A 23,751-nucleotide genomic window follows, 5' to 3' on the forward strand; every position below is an offset into this window, starting at 1 on the left:
AAAAGAGTAAGATTAAGTAGTGGGAGGAAGTCATATCAAAACAAGCCCTGATGCTTTAAGAGAGAGAAAGTGCTGTAGTTTCCACTGCATCATTACCAAAAAAAGAATAAGAAAATAAAATAGAAAAAAAGACTTCTTTTACAGTTAGGTACAGTAGGACATATGATTTTGTGTTTCCACCAAAATGCTCTAGATTCAGGGTACTAACACCACTTTCATGTTCAAGAGGTGACTTGGATTACCCGAGGCAGTACCTAGCATCTAGTTAGCAGCCTAGCTAGCACCCACAGGTCCCTAAACGTGGCCACAAACTTAACACTGCATAACTTTAAACGTTTAACCTATTTGAATGTTTCCTACCAGCCTGTGAACATGTTATCTCTGTGGTTAAGGTGGACATTGAAATATGGAAATCTACAGGGACTGACGTTTGGTGCCAACCTCCATTGGAAAAACGTCAATTTTCTGTACTTTGTGTTGGCATCCTATTTCAGCTCCACATGTTACAGAGCGGTGTACATCCTGGACAGGTTGCAGTCCATCACAGCAGTGACATTATATCACATGAGGACGGTGAGAGTGAACCAGTACAGAAACAAATCCACTGTCTTAAACACATTTCCAGAGATGATTTGTGGGACACCATGAAACCACAACAGTAGGCCTATGCCAAATTCCACTTTGTGGGTTGAAACTGCACAGAGTGCTGACATTTTACTTTTCTTTCAGTTTACTACAGGTTTGAAGCGTCCACCAGCTTTGCAAGCGTACAGCGAATGCTACTTTATAAAGATGGTATAACTATAAACTATTTTCAAGAAAGTTTACTTAAGTTTCTCGATCGAGTTCTTGCCTTTCAGCCTTCCACCGTCTATCTGAAGACAATTATGTGATCTGCTCTTCAAGTGTTATATTGCTGGAATGTTCATGCATTTCAAAGCAGGGAGCACTCTTTAGTGTGTTGCTCAAGGACACACCACATTCAGAACTTCAGAATTAGAGATCAGGAAGTTAAGATGAAAAAAATAAAAAGACAAACAAGGGCAATATGAAAAGAAAGCTGTGAATCCGATTTCTGTCAGAGTGCTTTCAAAAATAACAAGAGCATTGGAAAAAAAAAGCTCTCTGCAGCAAATTGAAAACCAAATAAATTACAGTAAGGAAAGGCGGCAAATAATATTATTCTTTTGATAATGATGGTGAAGTGATTGACACTGAAGTGTGAATCATTGTGGGATCCACAGAAAAATCAGCTTTCCTATTGCACAGAAATGATCCACAACTTTTCACGACTAATCAGTCATTACCTGGTCTGTGACAGTCACAAACCAAAGCCAGTTTAGTTTTGTTGTTGTTTTTTACAACAGCCAGTAACAAGAGGTCATGGGATTTTTACTGCTGGAGATGAATTTCAAGTCGCCGTGAATGAGTCTCTCCCATTGCTCTGCTAAAACACAGGCAGCACTCTTACCCAGAGACAGAGAGAGGGAGGGAGAGAGGAAGAGCGAAAGAGGAAGAGACGGCACTTACAGCATACAGAAAGAGGTAGAGAAAGAGTTTGAGTGGAGAGAGCGTGAAGAGGCTGAGTGTGACAGCACCGAATGAGAGAAGGAAGAGAAGGAGGAGGGACCGAGCGGCAGGGAAAGGGTGGGAGACGCTGAGAGGGGGACGGACTCAGCGAGTGAGGGGAGGGAGCACCAGAGGAGGGGAAAGTAGATGAGAGGGAGAAGTAAAGAGGGAAACTGAGGGAGTCAGGAGAAGAGAGGAGACTAAAAGGAAAGGAGCGCAAAAAAAGGAGGACAGATCAGCAAATAAGCCTAGTAGCATTCCTCTCACAGCTGCAGTGATCCAGGCTGGGAGGGGAACTTTAGCTCACTGGGAGAAATAATAAAAACCAACCAAGAATTTGTGTATATTTTCTCTGAGCTAAGAAACCAGAAGCTACTGTAAAAAAGGAAAGGGAGCAAGAAGAGAGCTTCTGCAGACTCCGAGTGTCCTGCAGGGAAAGATGGATTCAGATTCTGGAGAGCAGAGTGACGGAGACCTCTCTCCAGGTAAGGCCTCAAGACTCTTACAGGTCACCACAGCACTGGTTTCTGGCATGCCCTGCTAACTAGACTTTAAGCAGACCAATCCAGGAGGTCTACAAGCTCTTTCTTCCTTTGTGTTCCAGTAAATTTTCAGCATTTTCCAGCCTTTCTTTACTCTCAACTAAACACATTTAGTGCGTCTCAATCCTCTCTGAACCATTTCTCTCACGCGCTCAGTCTGTTTCTAGCGATCAACAGCTTGCCTGTAAATCTGAACCCTTCTTTAGTGCACCCAAATGTAAGAATCGAGTACAGTATTTAAAGCTTTCAAAGATGTGTGACAGGCAAGCAGCCGTGAGCTCGAATGCATGTACAGTGATGCTGGTGGCTGGCAGAGGCTCCCTGAGTGCGTGGAGGAAAGCCGGCTCAGTCACCACCAGGAACAGGCAAGCTCCGACACGTGCAGCCAGTTTGTTCATCAACACGTCCAGCTACAGAGCGAGCCGGAGAGACCACAGACTCCCCGGACGCTGAAATCAGCTCCTTTTCCTCATGAAGCTCGCTGCTGTTTGCTGGAAGTTAGAAGAAAAAAAAAAAGATTTATGGTGTCAAAGTACAGGGCAAAGATTTATTGCGCAGATGAGAGTTATACATTAAACACACAGGTAGAGGCACAAATGCTCCTTAAAGTGAACTCGCTTATTGGAGATTTCACAGCATCGCATGCACGTGGGCGACTGATTCTGTGGGAGAAAGGAGGGAGATGAAGCATCCTTGTGGAGATATGTTTGAGTTTAGACAGATTGAAATGTGTCTCCAGGAGGGGTTTCTTTGTTTCACAGCAGTGTCAGAATACAGGAACAGTCAAATAGCAGCGAATAAAAGTAAAACTCACGCTGATGCTTGAACTGACTTTATTGCTCTCCTATCGTGGTTTCCTAAAACTAATACTACTAGTAGATCTGCTTTAGGTGTTGGAGGGTTTTATCATTTAATGTTAGATAACGTTGATGGCGTGGGTGTTTGCAGTTTTATTTGAAGTCACAGAGCTCCGTGTGCCTTAATGATGCTCTGCTGAACTCTGGCCATCTGCCTGTCCATCTGGACCATTGTCTGTCTGTCCTCTCATCCATTTGCAAGTGGAGAGGAACCTCAGTGTGAGGGTTAGAGGACTTTATGCATATAATGAGAAAGTGATGACATATTCATATCATCTGCTGACTTCCATAAAAGTCTTTCATATGAAGCGATGCTTTGTGCGTCACAGTTAAGCCAAACCGTAAAGGAAGAGGCTTTATTTCTGTCACTTTGATGTGAAGTGGTCTACAGTGTTTTCCAGAGACTCCAGGTAAAGCATCCTTCAGCATAACATAACCAGGTCTTTGTTACGTCAGAGTAATAAAATCATATAGATTTATCGACCGGACACCAAAAAAACAAAACGTTGTTGCACATGTTGAATCTTCAGGGTGATGCGAGAGCTATATTTTTCCAAAGTCAAGAGAAAAGAAGAGCCTGACTCACACTCATAATGCATCGTGCTTTGTTGCTGTGCTGCAGTGCCTACTCTACCGTGGAAAAATCTGGTTTGGCTCACTTGATAAGGTCAGTGAAAGCTGAGATAACGTATTTGGGAAAACAGGAGTCTTTTGTAACTCTGTTGTACACAAACAAAACCCTTTTCCTTGGATATGTCGGTGAGGGATGTGTGATAAATCTACGCTTTACACATACACATGCATATTTTCAGCAGTGTAAATAGCGAGGTATTATGTTTCAGCTGGCCTTGACCTTTCAACCATCTCCTGTGCCCTTGGGCAGTTAATGGTTGAACTTTTTTTTTTCCAAGAGAGTGATGTTCTAAATTTCTGTGCTGCATTAATTTTACCTCAACGTGCCCTTTCCATGAGCAATTAGTGATAGTTTATTTTCTTCAGTGCCTCTTTGGGCTAACCCAAGAGAACTAGCCTGACATGACCTTGGCACAGGTCATGTCAGGATTGTGCATTCAAGTAATATCTGTGTGTGTTTCTAACATGCAAACTCATAAATAAAACCACATAAAGATAATATCATGACTGAACTATGAGTAGCTTTCTAGTAGTTTGAGCCATGGAAACACTGTTGGAAGGTGGCTGCTAGTAAACAGATAGACAGATAAGTTTGTTACTACCCCCAGGAGAGAGCTGTTTGGTCACCTATCTATAAATCAAACTCAAAATAGTGGCCTTGTGATCCCATGTGTTTTGTGTTTTATATTTATGCCAGGAACAAGAAAATAGTGTACAGGAAGGAGAAAGGTGAGGAAAGCCTGCTAGTTAATTTAGGCAGCAGGACTCACCGCAAACAGCACATGGTGAAGGTGTAGCTACCAGGGCTGTGTGTGCCTTTGCACACTGCTTACCCGAAAACGACGCTGCTGCTCCTGCTGCTTGGTGCCACCACAGTCACCGCTGCTGTCAGCATTTTAAAGAAACACCTCCACCTAGGCACCCACCTGTAGGTCCTTAGCTTTCCAAAGGCAGTAAAGCAGAAAACTACTCCAGCTGGAGGGGGGTGTAGCACACGCTACAATATGTAATTGACTGTGGCTGACTTAGATTTGGCTACGTCATTATATATCATCACTCTATGGAAGGTTAGCTGTGAAAAGGTGCTGTTTCTCTTTGTATTAGCTTCTTACACACAATATAATAGCATTCCTCAGCTTTCTTAATGATTCACTTTCCAATGTTGCACATTATCAGATGGGTTAGCCTAAGTTAGCAAAATTTAGAAAGCCTTAAATGATATTTGATATTTTACTTTTAAGTGAAAACATGCTTTAGACCTGCTGCTTAATGCTTTTACCATTCTTCCCAGTGATGGCGCCTCACGTCTTGAGCCTGAATCCCATTTTGTCTCCTTAAAGACTCAGTTTTTCCACCCTGATAAACTTGTATGTTTTTTAACCCGTACGTAGGGCATCCCACCTCAGCTTTTAGGCTCTTTTTTGCCAACTACATCTATAAATCTATGATTTCTGTGGGCTTAAATAATAATCTGTCTCCATGCTTTCTTATGGGAAGCAAGAAGATTTATGCAGCACATTTTTTGCGTTTACTCATAACACACTCCATGTGATAATTTATGGAAATATTTTAAATAAATAGGCTTAAACTTTTTTTTTTCATTAAAAAAGTAAAAGTTTCACACTATTTAAAGTGTCGCAAAAACATTCTCGAAGATTTTCAGGACGCTTACATGAAGCAAATTTAAATAAGTTCTGCTGAGGAAGATATTTTCTAACATGGGAGAGTTAGGACAGAGCTTCATTACAAAAACTAATATTGTGCTTCATTGTGTTTTTCTGGCTTTGCTACAGCGTTCTGCACACAGAGCACACAGAGCTGTGCTGCAACGACTCTGAAAAAAGGCCATAAAAAACCCAGCTCAAACAGAAAGGATCATATTTTCTTACCCATAATCATCCAGTCATGCACTGAGCATGCCTCTGACCATACCAATATCCACAAACTGATTCACCCAGTCATCCTGTCCCTCCTTTCTGTGGTGGAGCGGGGATGACCACACCTAATTATGAGTCAAAGCAAAGCTGACTGTCAGTACACCTGTTCTCCTGTGTATGTTGCACAATAGGTGCAAAATAGAGGCTAGAAATTTCACTAAACTGTAATGCTTCAGGGCTTTCAGACACTCCTGTTTTCCACTTTGAATTATTTTTTTATATATCACTATATTATATTAAATTACATTACTGTGGCATTATGTTTAGCTATTAACCACGTTCTGTTTTTGGATGATTTATCCTGGTGATGTGATTCTCTCTAACACCATAACTCCATCAGCCCTGTATAGATCTATTTCCAGACATTTGTGTTTACCTTCAAATTCACAGGAAAAGCAGACTTGTTGAAAAGGGGAGCTTTTTGGCTGTTGTAACAACAGCTGTGATATCCATAGGGGCGTGAGGGCCGTTTCTGTGCTTCTATTAAAAACACAAAACTGCAGATGTTGTCTGATGACACAACTGAAATGCGATATTGGGCCAGTAGATTATCCCCGCCATTCATTCACATGTTTGCGCATCAACAAACCTGCTTTATTTTTCCTGTTAACCGCCACTATTCCAAGCTTCTACAAACACTTGAGCTATCTCCGACACATCAGAGCAGACCAGATGCACTCGGCAATGAGAGAAAGGCTTCTGCCTCATGATTGCCATGTTGGCAGACTGGCCACATGCTTTGCACATGTGAGCCAGCCCTGGATACACTGCAACACTCCCAAAGATACGCACAGACATACTGAAAAAAAAGCCTGCGCTCTTCTCGCTCATATCCTTGGTCTCCCAGCACGTGCATCCCTAAACTCTGCATTTAATCTGGCCCACAGATGGAGAGTGCTCACTGCACTACACCCAGCCCTCTGTACACACGCGCATACACACAAACACCCACACTCAAGACACCAGGAGCTGGTTCTGGAAAATTGTAACACGAACTGAGAGAAAAAAAAACACAGGAGCGAAGCCGTAAGTGGAAAAGACGACTCAGGAGAAAATAGTTTTTCCTACAACTGAAGCAAAAGACAAAAAAAACCCCCCTTTGGTCACTATCTGTGTGTGAGTGCACTTCCTCTGTATGCACATGCATGCATGCATGCACTGACACAATAATACCGTGGCATTTCACGGTGTTTGTAGGACATTTGGAAAGAGGATTGTCTCCCCACGGCTGAGCCATTACTGAAACACGGAGTCAGACCGCAGAGGCACTCTGACAGACATTCTGGTCAAAGGCCTCATAGACACACATTCATAAGGAGGAGATGGCTGCGGTTTCACAGGAGGGCCATTCGAAGCAAAGCAAACAGTCAGTAGTGGCGCCTGAAGTGAGAGACGATCTCTTTGGGGAGAGCAGTATGTATTAAATGAAGGCTGGACTGGTGTTTGAGAACCACTGAGCCTGTGCAGATGCCGCCTCTGTGAAGGAGCGTGTGTTGGTTTATTTTCTCACTCGCGTTGACCTAAAATCACAATCTCTGATAGAAAGTGTTCTTTACCTTTACTTTGTGGTTACAAGAGTTTTCTACATTAGTGCCAATAGAACATGATGTCTGGGATTTTCTGACAAAAAAACTAACAAAAAAACCCAAAACTTAACATGCAGATGGTAAAAAGCTAAATACACTTTTCCTCTCTCTCCCACTCCAAAAAAAAAAAAAAAAAAGATAGAAAACAATGTGGAGTGGGAGGCAATTACACACACAGCTTTTCACACTTAACTCTAGGAGAACTGAACAAACTGTGCTGATTATAGCATTATAGAGTTGTGGTAGGGAAAAGCACCCGCTTTCATCATATTTCATAACAGTTTAACAGTGTGTCATGTTGATCCTGCTTTCAGAAAACCTTTAAAAACTATTTCTAGTGAGATAGGAGACAGCCGCGCAGACAGAAGTAGCCCTGGCAGCTATGTTGTGGGCGTAGACATTTCACGAGCCTTAATGGTAGCTAAAACTTTACTCTGTGTTATCCCTGGAGGCTGGGATTCGAATTAACTCATGGAATGATTCGGTTTAGGCTCGTAATAAGGAGTCGAAAGAAAAATGCAGTCAATAAAAGTCAGAAACATATGAATGTGAGAAAGAGAGGGAGCGTTGTGAGTCTGCGTGAACCACAGTTATTTCCTGGTCATTAGTTAGTGGTGTGTTGGCAGCCAGGACGGCAGAGGCCCTTTGGCTTCACACTAATGCGCGTCGTGCGCAGAGAGGGAGGGCCCGCAAGGTCAAAGCTCAAAGCATATGCAGTTTCATCACTTCAATCAAAGCAGGAGCAATCTGAAAACTTGAAATCCTGATCTTAATATTCTTTTCTTGACTATTTATGACTCTGTAATAGTTTATTATTATTGATGCTTTATTTCATCTGTCCTCTGGCTGTCCTGTCAGTAGAATGTGTGTGAATATTAGATAGAAAGAGCATTAAAAAAAATCCCCCCTGCGAAGGGGTGTTAATGGGTCAATGAGACAAGTTGTGTAAAGTGCTTTGAGTGCTCAGATAGAGTAGAAAAGTGCTACATAAGAACCAGTCCATTTACAAATTGTCAGAGTCAGTGTTCACAGCATGTTGAGCTGGTCATGTTTGAATCTTGGGCTTGCATTCGCTAAAGGCCGCTAATTGAAGTGGACAGCATACGTCACAATTTTCCAAATTACAAACATCCCTGCGAGGTGACAAAATCAGTGAGGTCATCACATTTTACCAGCAAGTACAGGAAAAGCCTGTGAATAGAAGGATACTGGAGGCCTAGCAGAATTATGTAGTGTTTTTGTAATGAAGAGAGAATAACTGGGAAGGGGGGGACCTAAGCACTGTATAACGGCAGTGACAGACTGAGCTCCTCTGTGAGTGAATCGAAGCTTCTCAGTGCCTCATTTTTATTTTATTTTTTTTACGTGAACTCGAAGTGAGTGAACTAGTAAACAAACCAGGAGGCCAAAGTTCTGGGAAGGGGGGAATTTGGGTGGGCTGTCATGGTCTGGATGATTTTGCATGCGAGTATCTGTGTGTGCGCGCATCTTCTCGAGCACCCGTGTGTCCCTTTGTGAACGATGCCACGGCATGCTGAGACTTGGCCGAGGTCTATGAGAGGAGCGACTCACCCAGGGCCGGAAAACGCTTACTTCCTCGACACTGTAGATGCGCTGAGAAATGGAGAGAGGAGCAGATGAGAAAGACACAAGAGCTTCGTGTGTGTGTGTGTGTGTGTGTGTGTGTGTATGAGACAAAGACACTGCAGCCAGTTCTTAACACAGCTGTACATGGTAGAAGGTGGAAAAGAGAATGAGAGGGGGAGAGGTGTTGTTTCTTTTTTTTGTTTAGCTTTTTTTGGTGTTGTGCGCGGCTATGTCTGACGTTAAGGGATTTTGACAGGAGTTAGGCAGTCAAACTGTGGACATATGATCTCACCTCTTTTTCTTCAACACCCCCGCCTCCTCCATCCTTGCTTCCATCACTCCTCCACACTCCTTTATTTAAGTGACCTGACACATCTGCAGACGGTATAGATTGCTGCGACAGTCTATTTGTTTTGATTTTCTTCTTTCATCCGCAATAATTCAGAGCATTTCTCAAGCAAAGATAGTCAATTTTTCTCTCTTTTTTCGACCATCTTTACCTTAGACTGAAAGGCCTGAAAGATGCATTCCTCTTTTTCTTGCCCTTTGATTCTGTAAAAGGCATAACTTCTTTATTTTAGACGGAAAATGGGAAACTGGGTAACAGAGAGGCTGAATACATCATACTCCCCTGTATTTTATTAGGCCTCAGCCCCACAGTCTATCATTATAGTTAACGCACAAGCCCGCACACACACATTTGTAGCCAGCTGTCGCTGTCAGATTATTCGGTGCACAGAAGCAAATTTGTCATTTCGTTGCGTAGAAATGTGGAGTCTTTTTCTCCATTCAGTCAACATCATCATAATGAGATTTGTCAGCTGGTGATGGTGGCTGAGTACTTTTCCACAGAGGTTACCAGAAAAGGGAAGTGGAGAGGGGAGACAGCCTGCAGTTCCCATACCCAGCTAGCCAGATACCCAGTTCACTGTGGTCTGGTGCTTTACTGTAGTTAAACAATGGCACAAACATGGAAACCATAGCTGGTGGAGAAATTTGCTTTGCAGCAGAGGAAAGGTCAAATGGTTGCAATCTCACAGGACCCCGCAGTCCATGCTGGGTCCTAACAGGATGTCTTGGATGCCACTTCTGATCCTCAGCGGACCAGGAGCTCCTTTGGTCTTCATAACAAGGAGTGACTGTGATAAAAGCCAAGGGCAGAGTAGAAGGTGGGGGTCAAATAGCTGCTATCTCTCACCCTCCCTCTTTTGGGCCACCCATTTTTTGGGGGGGTTTTTTTGTGACAGGACATCAAGCGGCGCATTAATCAATCAGACATCTTCTGCAAATGCTTCATTTCGCCCAATCTCTTTGGTTCAGCTCTACAGGGACGTGGCCATTAAAACTAAGAGACAGAGAGAGACAAAGAAAGAGATGAAGAATGGAGCATTAAATAAGGCTGCACGGCTGCCAAAGGCAATCTGTTCTTGTGTCCCTCATGAATCAGAGAGCCCTCCTAAGTGCTTTTCCCTGGACCCTTCATCACAGTGGACATTTAAACCAGTCCCAGGATAAACACACTTATAGTCTCAAACTCTGTTGCAAGCCTCTTCATTACAGCTACATTAACATCAGTCCCCCCCCCCCCCCCCCCTTCCACCCCCTTTTATTTAGAAATGGCCTTTAAAGCTTTTCCTGGTTGATATTCATCCATTATGCTGTGAGTAACGCTGAGTGAAACCATTTCTGAATAACGCACAGAGGACTCCTAACTTCAGAGGCCAGTTAGCTTCTATTTTCCAGCTTCATTAAGAGCGTTTTTATGCCTCGTTTCTTTTTTTTTCATTCCACAATTTCCTTTGACTTAAAACTATTTGATTGCAAAGCCACCAAAGAAAAAGTCTGAGAATGGTTTATTTTTAAGCTCCTCAGAGCACAAAATAATTTGATAATGACCTCACCGATCTTATAGTTTCTGTATGCTCTGAAACAAACTATTGATCCAACCTGCTGTTCAGCCACACTGAAGGAAAAACGTGGTTTTTTTTCTTTTTCTGTAGCTGTACAACTGAATATACAAAATGCTTTGGAGCACACACACTAAAAATATAATAATCATGCACATATGCAGCGTGACGTCAGCTGATTTTTCTTTTCTAACATAAATATATCACAAAGCAGCTGTGATTCAGCGGTTTCTGATTATTGATTATTTTCCTGCAGCACTTGAAATGCGATAAAATGAGATTCCTATTTCATCTCCCCACCCTTCCACACATATATTATATATATATGTTAAGCCTGAGGCAGCAAGATCCCTTCCAATACAGAAGCCAACACAGATCAGTGATACCAGACATGATATTTATTAGGTCAGAATTAGCATGACAAACATTAGCTTGCATGGAGGTGGGTCGGCAAAGAGGCTTGCAGGGGCAGAAGCAACTGTGTGAGCAGGCTAAAGCCAGTTTTTATAAAGTGCACCCCACGTGTTATCTGTTGAGCCATCAGATGAGCTGTTATGAGTCGCTGTACGGGCATACCAGGCTGAGCTTGATTCCATGACCTGCCTCGGCTAATGCTAAATGCTCAGATACTGGCTCACACTCATACGCTGTTATCTGCACTGAGAATATATGCTGATCATCAAGTTGAGTCAAAATCAATCCATCAAAGGAAAGCACATAATAAGTGTGCTGTGGCATCAGACCATATATTTTTACTTTTGTTAATACAGGCTGACTGAATATGTACTTTTTCTTTACACTTAACTGAAAATGCTTATCAGAAATCACACACTGCAGGCTATATTTATTAATATTGCAGGCTCGGTGAAAACAGTCACAGGATCAGTTTGTTTGCTTTCTTAGTCAGTTCTCCAATTTGTGATGTTTCCATCACATGCACTGACCTTTATCTCACTAGTACTCGTGTGTAACCTTTGTGGTGATGCAGTCACTTTTGTGCCTCGTATTATCCATAGCATCCATAAAAAGCGGAGACAGGTAACATCTGCACAAAGCATTAACAAAGAGCAGCTTTTCATTTGTCTTGTTTGTCATATTTTTGCACAATGTTAGCAGTATTAAAAGCCTAAATCCGGATGTATTTTTTGCCATTACGCTCATTAAAGCGTGAGCTGTAACCTACAGCATACCCTTCGGTTTCAGCCACACACACTACATTTATACTTTAAGCTCCATAACCCTACTTTGCACAAATGAAAGTCATTAAAGTATTAAAGCTGAGTTATTTATTAACCATAAACTTCTGAATGCCACTCTACATCCTGAGCAGCTGTTAAAGGCACAGTGACTGACCTCTTTCAGCACCAGACTGCCCTTTGGAAACTGGCTCAGAGTCAGATTTTACATGTCATGAATAATGCACATCATTGTGCTTCACTCCACTGAATCGCACTGTTTTTCTCTCTGTGCAGAAATCATAGCTTTCTCAAGTTTTATCAGATGAGAAACAAACACATACATTGCAACAGACAGAGTGTGCAGGGGCGCTATGTTTGAGTCATCTTCTGAGGAGCGTTGTGGGAGTCCAAAAAACGCCTATGCAGAGACTTTTGCAGGTCCAGGGCGAGTGGAGGAGGAACATGAAATGACAAAAATTGGTTCCCATTCGACAACTCCTTCCTTATGTACAAAGGCATCGTGATGTGTCTTTATGCAGCCGTTATCTACACGGCAGTATATTAGTGCAACAGCGAGTCTGACAAACAGCAGCTCAACAAGTCAGAAGCCTCGAGACTGACAGTGGAAAATAAATATGTCCCTCCTCCAGCTCCTCTGTCGAGGTACCAGCTGGCACAGTCCACCGGCCTCTTGGGCTCGCTTAACATCAACCCTGTAGGCTATTAAAACCCCCTTTAAGATCACTGAATGACCCACTCCTTTGTTTTCCTAAAGCCTTGTAAATGCAGCCAGAGAGAGTCTCACTGCAAATCCTTATTGGGAACCAAAAGCAAACGAAAAGGCCAAGGCAAAAGAAGTGGAAGTCAAGCTGCCACCCTTGTTTACTTCTGCTGCGTGAGGAGCGTTCTCCCTGACATTTTCCTGGTATTGATACATCGTTGGTGCCTTTTTTGTGCTCCGAAATGGCATCGCTGATGGATGGCAGACTTTATTACCGAAGGCTTTCCCCAGATATTTTACAGCAGAAAGAAATGATGTAACTTTTTCCAGTGAAATTCATTTTATTTATGTGCATTTGTCATATAAATAGAAAATAGAAACCATATACAGCTACTATATGTCATATATGTGAATCATCATATATAGCACAGTAATGTGCAATTGGTCTTATAATGTGTCCAGGGAGCATATGAGTCGTTTAGATGTGGTAGCTAGGAATGTGTGTGTCAGTCTCTTTCCATCTAGCTGTAAAGCTATCATCACCCCAGTTAATTAGTGGTCAAAGTTGGTCTGCACATATACATCTTTTAGTTGTTACATTCCATTCCATTTTTATTTGTTGGCATTCAGAGTGCAGTCTATCAAATTTGGGCTTTTTTCCCCTTCTCAGTATTTTATATATGCTACGTAAACCCATTCTGTAGACAGTTTTTGTGATATTGGTCATAAAAAAATGCATCCACATTTTCATTCATCACATGTATCTTACTCCTGAAATCCAGACACCTTCCTATATCCTTTCTCAGATATTGGTTGATCCGATTGCGTTTGGCACCATATGCCACTGATATTGCTTTGCTATTTGATTAACTTTGAATCTCACTGAACAGGCTTGGTCTTTCCTGCAGGCACATATTTGAAGAGGAAAGTTTGAACACTTAGATTCTGCACAGTAACTCAGTTTCTCTGTGATTCTCATCATCCTTAAAAGGAGGCATCTAAATCCATAAAATACATCATCGTGTCATCCGTGCAAGGGCTAATTCTATGATCCCTGTTCCTTACAGCTACTCCCCTCAGCTCCCCGTCCTGGCAGATAGCTTGGGCCAGTGGTTTGATATAAATAGGACTAACAAAACATTCCCATCTCCTTCCTGTTTGTAACACATATCTCTGATAAGGAGCCACTTACCTTTACCTTTGCAATATGATCCTGATACATTGCTTTGATGCAACATTATATATTCAGTAAAACCAGATGTTTTATATAAAAAGAATCTCAATTAATTCTGACACTGGTCAGTAGCTGTCTTATAAAAAAAAAGTCATATAAAGTCAAATTTGACTTTGTGCAACTCCTGCAGAAGTCCATTTTTATATAACACATGAGGCAAAAGGGTATTTACACTGTACTTCTGTTCTCCTATAAAGAAAATACCTGAAAAGGAAAAATGTCTGGAAAATTATTGCACTTGCAGAGTGCCAAGAATGTCCTGGAAACCACTCATTTCAAAGAGGCATACAATACATAGCTGCTGGTGAATAGAAAATTGGTTGCAGATGGAAAGTCACCGTATACCAGGAGGTTTTTGGTGATGCTGTAAACAGGCAACAAGGAAGCTTTGCAGAGCTAAACTGTGTTTTTGTTTGCTTTGGACCTTTTTTGCATCTCAGAGCTATGTTGTGTGTCAGTAGTATTTACTGTTTGCAACAGGTGCTATACACACATTTATATAGTGCTTTTCCAGTGTTATTTACATATATACACACACACACACACACACACACACACACACACACACACACACACATACAGGACTTTATTCTATGTTATCTAATTGAAATTCATCTATTTCTCTGAATGTTTTTCATTCCTATTCTTTTGCTTTTTTGTTGTCACATGTTCATCATATGCTGATATCCATCTTCACTGGAAATAATTTGTATGCTCACCTGTGTCTGTTGCATAAACACTAAGTCATGTGCTGTTAGTGTATCAGTGGCTAGCTGGCTTTAAAAAAAAACAAAAAAAACCCTGCACCTGTGCTGAGAATGTGACCTGGTTTGTTGTCGTTAGTAACCCCGCACGGGGATGCGCTTATCAAGTATTATGTTTCCTTGTGTGAGCGGGTCTGTGCGCCTGTATCACTCACGTTGTGGGTACATTAATGTCACGTTATAGAGCCCTGCCTGCCTTTTAAGCACAAAAAGCAAGTACTCCGTGCATCAGTTATCGCAGTTTAGACCAAAGACGAAGTTAATGTTGGGGTTAGAAAAATAGTTTAGTAAGGCTAAGACCCCAAGGAAATGATTTTAGGTCATTATAATGTTTTTGGAAGAGGAAATAGAATTATTGTGTGTGTGTGAGTGTGCATGTAGTCACCTGACAGGATCAAGATCCTGAGTATTCAGAAACTCTGAATGTTTCAGACTAATAACACTCTAATGGCTGCACCAAATGACTCATAGCTCTCTGAAAACAGTCCAGACAATATAAAAAAAAGCAAAACTACTAAGACAGCTCCACTTAGGAAGCCTTTATTTAGAACAACCTCTTTCCCTTTAGGTCAGTTACATCTTCGATTATGTCTGTAAACAGGAAGTATTTCTTCAGATTGTCATGAAGCTTTTTTTCCTGGTCAAAGGACAGACACAAAATATACACGTACTGTATCCAGACTCACACAGAGCCGCCTCATATTTGTGTGTTCCACACTTCCGGATGTAAAGTGCCTCCAGTGTTGACTCGGTAAAGGCCAGCCAGCTATTGTCAGTCTTAGTTGCTGGCTCTGCTAATGGCTCATTCTTCTGATTAGTCTGGAACAAGACCAACACAAGCCTTTTCCATCCCCACCGCCTCACAGCTGGGTGTGCTACAGAAAATGTCCAGATTAGCAAATCTTGCATCCAGTGTTGAGCTTTAGCACGTTACACAAATAGAAGCAGCTCACTTTTCATCCAAAGAAAACATATATTTTCTTGGATTGTCAGCATTCAATGAGCAGTGATTCCCTTTAAAGTGGGACAGTTTAAAGAATGCAACAGCTGAAACAAAGTTGACTGCACATTTTTATAAGAATGCACTGTTTGGTATTAACCATCCTTTCACTATTGCTGACTCATTCCTAGTCTGTATAATGTCTGCTTATTATATCCTCACGCTGGAGCAGCATCTCAATCCATCACTCCAGCCTCCTTCATTTAAAAAGCTTCAGGGTCAGTATGGAGAGAAGGACTAACTCATGCTCATTATATATGGACATATCTGTTCACTAGAGCCAGTGGCTCCATAGTGTGGTGGTTTAAACATGTGCTTAACAAGCAAAAGATTGCCCACTTGGTCCTGAGAGGATACACAGATCCCTTAGGGGTTGCACCAGGAAGGCGATCTGTCATAAAAATCTGCAGAATTAAATATTACAGCGCTACCTGCTGCAGTCACCTCTTCCTCGGACTGCCCGAAAGCAGCTAGCTGTTTGCAAGAGCCATGACATTTGCCCTTTTCAGGTTGTGAAACATAAGGCTACAGCTTCACTTCACACAGGGACCGTTAAACTGACAAATAAATATTTTTCCATCTCGGTTGCTTGATGTAAGTGTCTCTGGCTGCAATCAAAATAATTTCGTCCAGATGGATCTTTTTTTTTTTTTTCACTCCAACACCTTGAGCAGGGCAGGTTTGGCCGGTCTCCATGATCCACAGTGGATGTATATTCTGATGCAGTGCAGCTGAAACTGTTGACTCAGGCCTCGGAAAACACCAGGCGGAACAAAGAGAGACTGTCTAGTCAACAGCCGTGGCCAGAGAGCAGCAAGCACCTTACTAATCCTGATGTTAAAAGTAAACTTCACCAGCTCCCAAAACATGCTTATGTAACCTCTCTGATGGGCTTCTGCGACTGGCCCCGCGTTAGCGGTTTAGCTCCGCTCCCTGTTTGTGTTCAGCAGCAAATTCAGAGCAACCGCTTTGCTTAGTAAAAACTTTTACAGCAGAGAGTGATGCAAAGGAAATAATGAGCAGGTAGGAGAAGAAGTGCCAGTGCTGGAGAAAGTTAGCATGCAGTTTTTTTTCTGGCCATGTCTCCTCTGACAGCTTGCACTATTCCTTAACTTATTCTGACACTGTGGTTCATGCATGTCACTCAGCACAGCCTCTGGGTGACAGGCTGTACGTGTGTGTGTGTGTGTGTGTGTGTGTGTGTGTGTGTGTGTGTGTGTGTGTGTGTGAGAAAGAGAGAGAGAGAGAAGGAAAGCTTGGACTTCTCACTGTCTTCTTGTTCACTCCCATAATGATCCACCCTCACTTACTCTCTATGTGCTAAAATCTCCAGTCAGTATCTGAACCACCCACCTCCTTTACCAGCACTCTGACTCACACCTCAAGCGGCCTCATGTCCAGTCTTCTCAGTAATTTCCCCCCGCCCCTTCCACCACACTCCTTCATTTTTGCTTACATTCTTCATCACTGCGGGATGCGCAACCAGACTTGAGACAGGGGTCAAGGCGAGTGAGTCGATAGCCACCTGCTGTTGCTCAAAAAAGAGGCTCCAGCCTGCGTGTTGAGGAGTGGCAGGAGAATAATTAGTCTGCTTTTAGCTCTGCAGAGAAAAAAAAGAAAAGAAAAAAGAAAGTGAGAAAGTGTCCAGTCAATTCCAGCTCAATAAATCTTTTGGCATAATCACAGCAGATGTTTTTTTTTATTTTTGTTTGCATCTTTTTTTTAATTTAATTTAGAAATGGAGTCACTCGCACATACTGGTGGGATCCAAATCCAAGTCGCCCGCACCGCCATCGGTCTGACAAGGCCGGCTTTATGGAGCAAGCTGTCACCTTTATCAGTGTGCCAGGGTTTCAGAAATCTATCCAGTTGGGTTTCTGAATATCAGAGGCTCGCTGGAACAAAGAGCTGCTTCAGAGGAACAGGAAATGACTGTGACAAAGAGAGTCTGTTGATGAGAGGCACAGACACAGATCTGCCTAATCACAACCAGTCATATGTATATTATGGTGTGACTATTCAAATATCATGGAAACTATCGTGCAGCTGCTCAAATGTTTGTGTCCATGATACTCAGTTATTTCCTAGGTGGTTTCTTGGAAGTCTTTTAAGTGGGTTGTTTATGAAGTTGTTGGAGTTCTATTGTCGCTTGTCTGTGGCCTCTATGGTAAAGAGAGGGTAGATGGCCATCTTTAATAAATGGAAAATGTAGCAGCCCTTTTTTTTTGACAAGCAAATGTTTAGGAATTTTGCTCTGTACACACAGTGTGGTCCCACCACAAGCAAGGAAAACGACATACAGTACATTTATCAGTAGGAAAAGCTGTGAAACTTGTGAAAGCACAGTGAAAAGTCAAAAAATTAATGTCCTGCTTTACAGGCCCATCCAACTGGTCTGATTGGAGTCCTCGCCTCTTCTGGCCCCCAGGCCTTATGTTTGACACCCCTGCTTTAACACCCATAAAGCAAAGCAGCTGTGATTTTTATGATAAGTGATTTTTTTAGGCTTTACTCTCACCACACTCCTCTTTAGTTATTGTTTCAATATTGTAGTCCATCTTAGGTTAAAAGCTTAGGTAAACCTGCTGCTAGCTGTGCAGCACCAAACAGCAGGCAAACATACTGGAAAGCAACGTGGAGCATTTAGCTGCTAACAAGCCATGTGTTTCCCCGAGCAAATGGTAGGAAGCAAACGGCAATATTAAATTTGCTAAATTGCCAGAAACCAATCTTGACGTTGTCCCACAAACAACTGTTAGTTTACCAGCACCTCCATACTGTCAGGTTTATGTGGGGATAATTCATCAAAGCTATGTTCACAGCTTATTTATGCCACGCCAAACTGGACAAAAAAAGAAAAGAAAATCGGGACATATCAATCCATCATGAAATATTGCACGCTTCCAAAATCTGAAAGAGTAGGATATATGCCATGCGACTCACTTCCTCGGAGACCACAAGTGAAACGAGTGTTTTCATAGTAATTACAGTCAGGATGACACACTTATCCCTGTTCCCAGTAAAAATCTGCCTTCGTGCTGAACTGAACTCATAGAAATACCAGAAATATTGACACCTCGTGATTTAAATAGCACTGGGAACTTCTGTGTCCTCATGCTCACCCACCACACGTTTGTCAAATGCACAATAGGTCTCGCCCCCGCTCTTCTGAGGCTCTACAAAGAAGAGGTGAAAAGAGACATCAGATTTTTTTTTTTTTTAATGCGATGGGGGAAAGGACTGTAGACAAAGACATCTGCTGTTAAATGTCATGGTGGGCTAATTATATATACATGAAATGTCATTTAGCTGCAGACCAACACAGGAAATGTCACTTCTGTACATTCACATGAAATGCCACTGATTAGGTTTTCCCAATTGTTGCCCACCCCACCCCACCCCCACTTCCCCCAAATTCAAACACCTCCTTTGTATTGAAATAACAAACAACCGGATGATGTGACAATGCTGTGAATTCTAAACAGTCACATACAGGAGCTGTGTGCTTAAATAAAATTATAATGACAACTAAGCAGGTGTTCCTCTTCGAATATGGGCTCATCTGTTGCTCTGCGCTAAGCCCACTGGGCAATGGCACACTCATCCTCACTTTTTTTACCCTCTCTCTCCCACTCTGGACGTAGATGTGGAGGAGGGAGCGGTTGACAACGTGCCCAGGGAACAGGGGGTGGGGTGGGGGGTAGTGAAGCCTCTTTGCTTGGCTTTAATCATAATAGGAGTTATCTGGTGTGTAATTTGAAGCTGGGTGGCACCTAAATAAAACCCCTTTCCATCCTCCCACTCCTCACATTCACACACAGACACGTGTTTGGCTGCTCGCATTGCTTCATGAGGACACAAGGAGCCTTTGATGTTCGCTCTGAGATAAACTGTGGCTGCAACAGGACGCAGACTAACAAATGTGATCAATCTGGACTTGTAAAAGGAAAGTGTGTGAAAAGGAATCTTATCTATCTTCAGCTGTTTGAAGTTTTCCAGGGAAGACAGTCATTCCTCCCATAGCCAGCTCGCTAAACCACTGCCAGCTCCAGGAAAGCCACCGCCCTGCTGCAGAATGTAGATGCATCTCAATTTATCCCTCGTTCACTTCTTCAGACTGTCGTCTGTACCTTTTTTTTTTGCCCATGACACAAAATACAATCTTGTTTATAAAAAAAAAACAGAGTCGTATATCTGAATAGACTGATTTATTCGACTTGACCTTTCATCCCAAGAGGAACTTTCAGCATTGCCATGTCATCATATCTACTCACATAAAACTGTTACCAGTTTTCTTGTAACAAAAAAAGGAAAAATAAAACCTACGAAATTTCTGCAGTGTCATGTCATGAAACGAGCAACTTGCAAAAGCCCGCTCGTCCAGATGGATTTCAGCTGTTATGTACATGTAAACATGTAAGAGTGTGTAAACAATGACTAATGTGTGCATCATTTATTTATTTTATTTCTCTTTCATCTCCCACCTTCCCACCTGGTCATGGCAGATGACCGCCCCTCCCTTAGCCTAGTTCTCCTGGAGGTTTCTTCCTGTCAAAAGGGAGTTTTTCCTTCCCACTGTCGCACACTGCATCTTCATAAGAGGTCTTTTGATTTTCAGAATATTGATGTTGATGTGTTAAGGAATAAACATATATTCTTAGTGCTTATTTGCTGATTATATTGTTTTATGTATTTTAATAAGAGAGGGCCAACTTTGAGTGTAAACTAGGCTGACAGGAAACTGCATTTGCAGAGCATATGAGGTACAGACAGAAAGTGAAACTAAGCAGAGTGTTCGAAACTTAGAGTGTGTGACGTGCTACAGAAGTATATAAACAACCATGCGGCTATTGCTGCTTTCAGACCTGAGCTTGTGTGTTCGTGTAAAATAAAGATAATTTTTTGAGTTAGACCACTTTGAGCCTTGAGTTTTTCTTGGCCGCCAAAAGAATACAAAGAACTGAATTTAATAGCTGTTATCCTATATTCTAAAGAGCTTTGAGTCGACTCTTGTTGTGATTTTGCGCAACAAATATTTCTCACCTCTGAAAGGTGCAGCACACATTAAAGTTTTTAACTCATTTGTAAACCTTCTTATTTTGGATTGGTCATCACGAAGTGCAATATATGCTGCAGATTAAACTCACATGTCTTTTCTTTTCTTCTCCTTTTCGTTTCTCTTCCTTCAGGGCAGGAGAGCTTCAACTCCCGTTCCCTGGCTCTGCAGGCCCAGAAGAAGATCCTGAGTAAGATGGCCACCATGGTGGTGGCTAACATGCTGACGGATGATACCAGCAGTGAGATCTTGGACGAGCTCTACAAGGCGAGTCGGGAGTTCACCAAGAGCAAGAAGGAGGCCCACAAGATCATCAAGGACGTCATCAAGATTGCTCTGAAGATTGGCATCTTATACCGTAACCACCAGTTCAGCCCAGATGAGCTGGACACAGTGGAGCGCTTCAAGAAGAAGATGAACCAGGCAGCCATGACGGCGGTGTCGTTCTACGAGGTGGAGTACACCTTTGACCGGAATATTCTGTCAGAGCTTCTGCTAGAGTGCAGGGACCTGCTTCACGCCTTGGTCGAGCAGCACCTGACCGCACGTTCACATGCCCGCATCGATCACGTTTTCAACCATTTTGCCCACGGGGAGTTCCTGGCCGAGCTGTACGGAGACGGAGAGGAGTACAGACTCTCTCTGAGGAAGATCTGCAATGGCATCAACAAACTGCTGGACGAAGGAACGCTTTAACCTCTTGCACTTGACCCCTTTCACCTCAAGCTCTTTCTCCCTTTGCTCCTTTGTATGTCCTTTTCACTTGACTGCCACATCCTCTTATTGCTCTCGTCTTCCTGTTTCTTCCGCATCGATTTCCACGGAGGTTGTTGTAACATCCTGCTGTTATGATTCAATGAGGGATTTTTTTTTTGGACTGTCTTTACACTCAGTGGAATCCTTTCTGCACGCTAAGACAGCCTGTTTCACATTGTATGCATTTTACATCCTCTTTGTGTGCAAAAGTGTACTGTACCAATGGCCAAAAAAAAACTTGCAGTAGGTATATTTGGATATGGAAGATAATCAGTTGTAGTAATCAGTCTTTCTATGTGTGGTTGCATGTGTGCGTGTATGAGAGGATGGCTGCGTGTGCTTGTATGGGATCCGCTTGAATAACGTTGTGTAGTGTTTGTACATAAGACCAATAATGACCTGGTATGTATTATGTATCTGTGTCAATCTTCTCAACAAGGGTGTAACACGTGTTCTTTATTAAAGATTTCTTTAAATCATTATTTTGCATTTTTTCCTGACAACAAAAGCTCCACATGGGCTGGGAAAGCTTTTAGGAAACAAGAGTTTGTTCCTTCGTGTTGGCAGTCATAACGCTAATTTTCTCCCGTGACTCATGTTGTAGTCAACTGAAAAAGGAAAACAATGATTTGCTTAATTGCTAACCAGTTACTCTCTTTTAAACTAGAATAGGTCTTTTAAGGGGAAGTATATGGGGGGACTTTCTTGTCCATTTGACCCAGATGCATGCCAGACATAAATCTGCACATGTTTCGAAATGTCCAGAGAATTCAGTGATTTGTTATTTCTGGTTCATTAGATGCCCTCTGCCTCTGTTCTGCTCCCCAGGCCAGGAAAACATATTACTGGTGGTTTGGTGTGACTCCAGCAGCGTAACTCTGGCAGCCAGTAGAGAAGAAGTCCAGTTTTATGTCTGTGTTCTCTTACAGAAAACACAGAACAAGAAGACCACCCACCCAATGTTCACCCGTTTGCACTCACTCTCAGTCAGATCCAGACGTCGAAATACTCATGCAGCTATTGTTACTGGATACTTAATTTCATGTCATTCACCATAAACTTCCATTACATCTATAAATCTTTGTTCTTCTAATTCCCGACCATTGCACAAAACCTCCAGCTGTTTCCAGATTCTTAAATCAAACAGTCTGGATATGAGACCGGGAAAAAAAAGTGGACGCATAATTTATAATGTTGACTAGTTTGAATTAAAGAACTGCTACAGGGAAAAAAAGACCGCACACACGTACGCGCACGTGCGCCTCTCCTCTACTTTTTTGTGGATTTCCTTCCATTGGCCATAGAGGCCGATTTATAATAATCAGTCATCTCATGTAACTCTCTGTTACTGATTTTCGTTTTAATTCTCAAAATATCTAACTTGTCCTTTAACCTAATTCAAACTTTATCTTAAACTTTATGTAGATCCTGTGGTCAAGACGGACCCGGCTGTAACTGGGTCAGTCTTGACTTTCGACTGACTTTCGGCCTCTTGTGTGGGTCAAGCTTTAAAACATTGAATCTGACATTTCCCAGAATGCCACCAAAATGGTCTTTTCTTTGAACCCGAACCGCCTCCAATGAATTCATATAAACATCTAGGAAAAATGAAGTTTGTAATGCAGTCCCCAAACCCAGGGCAAAAAAAAAAAACCCTTGTAAAGTCATTTCTCAGACTTTGATAAAAAACCTTCCAGAACCACAGACATACTACTAACTGCCTCAGAAGAGCACTTGTGTTAAATTATCTAATATGCAGAAGAACAGTAAATGTAAGCAAAACCTCAAAACTAATGAGATATTCTCTCGTTAGAAGGTTAGAAGTTCAAGAAGGACACACATACACAAAACAGAGGAGAAAACACAGAAAGCTCGGTGATGTAAAACGCCCTGCGGCTTAATGAACTTCCTGAGCGCCGTCTTCAAAGGATCAGAGGGTGAAGAAGAAGTCAGCAGCATTATATCTTGTCAGCTGGTTATAAAGAGACCCCACAGCTGATAATTCCACTGGAAATTCACATTTTCGATCTCCACTGAAAAACATATGACCCTTCAAAATGTTTATGAGGAACACATACAGCACATGCAGTGACATTTCACCCACAATTACCTTCCATTAGCAGAGATTGCTTCAGGTTTTCGGTGCCTTTTTCTGTCCGCTCTTGTCGGTCCTCCCCAGCACTCCTGTGGATGGAAGGAAAGCGTAGACCTCTAGTGGTGAAATAACTTCTTACACATGTTAGTACTTTTGCTAAATGCGAGGGCTGCCAGTTACAAAAAGCAGTGCAGCTAATCATCTGTCAAAGCTTTTACTCAAATGGGACAAAGAAATCCCTATTTACACATGTCACAGATGGGAAAGGGAATTAAAAAATTATATTTGAGACATGCAACCAGTTGTTTGTCCCACATAACCACAGGGGG

General features: G+C 42.2%; 1 protein-coding gene across 1 annotated transcript; it reads left to right on the forward strand.

Annotated features, from left to right (window-relative positions):
• Positions 1–1,708: 1,708 nt before the first annotated feature.
• tnfaip8l3 (tumor necrosis factor, alpha-induced protein 8-like 3) lies at positions 1,709–21,807 on the forward strand. Its single transcript, XM_026163696.1, has 2 exons — positions 1,709–2,054; positions 20,705–21,807. The coding sequence occupies exons 1-2, from the start codon at positions 2,009–2,011 to the stop codon at positions 21,265–21,267; spliced, it is 609 nt and encodes a 202-aa protein (XP_026019481.1). The 5' UTR covers positions 1,709–2,008; the 3' UTR covers positions 21,268–21,807.
• The last annotated feature ends 1,944 nt before the right edge of the window (positions 21,808–23,751 follow it).

This window comes from Astatotilapia calliptera, chromosome 1 (genome assembly GCF_900246225.1).
Source record: "Astatotilapia calliptera chromosome 1, fAstCal1.2, whole genome shotgun sequence".
NCBI lineage: Eukaryota > Metazoa > Chordata > Actinopteri > Cichliformes > Cichlidae > Astatotilapia > Astatotilapia calliptera.

Excerpts from the sequence above, each read along its gene's own strand:
- tnfaip8l3 (XM_026163696.1), top strand. The coding sequence starts at position 2,009 with ATGGATTCAGATTCTGGAGAGCAGAGTGACGGAGACCTCTCTCCAG. Across the intron at positions 2,055-20,704 it reads TGACGGAGACCTCTCTCCAG|GGCAGGAGAGCTTCAACTCC; the intron begins GTAAGGCCTCAA and ends CTCTTCCTTCAG.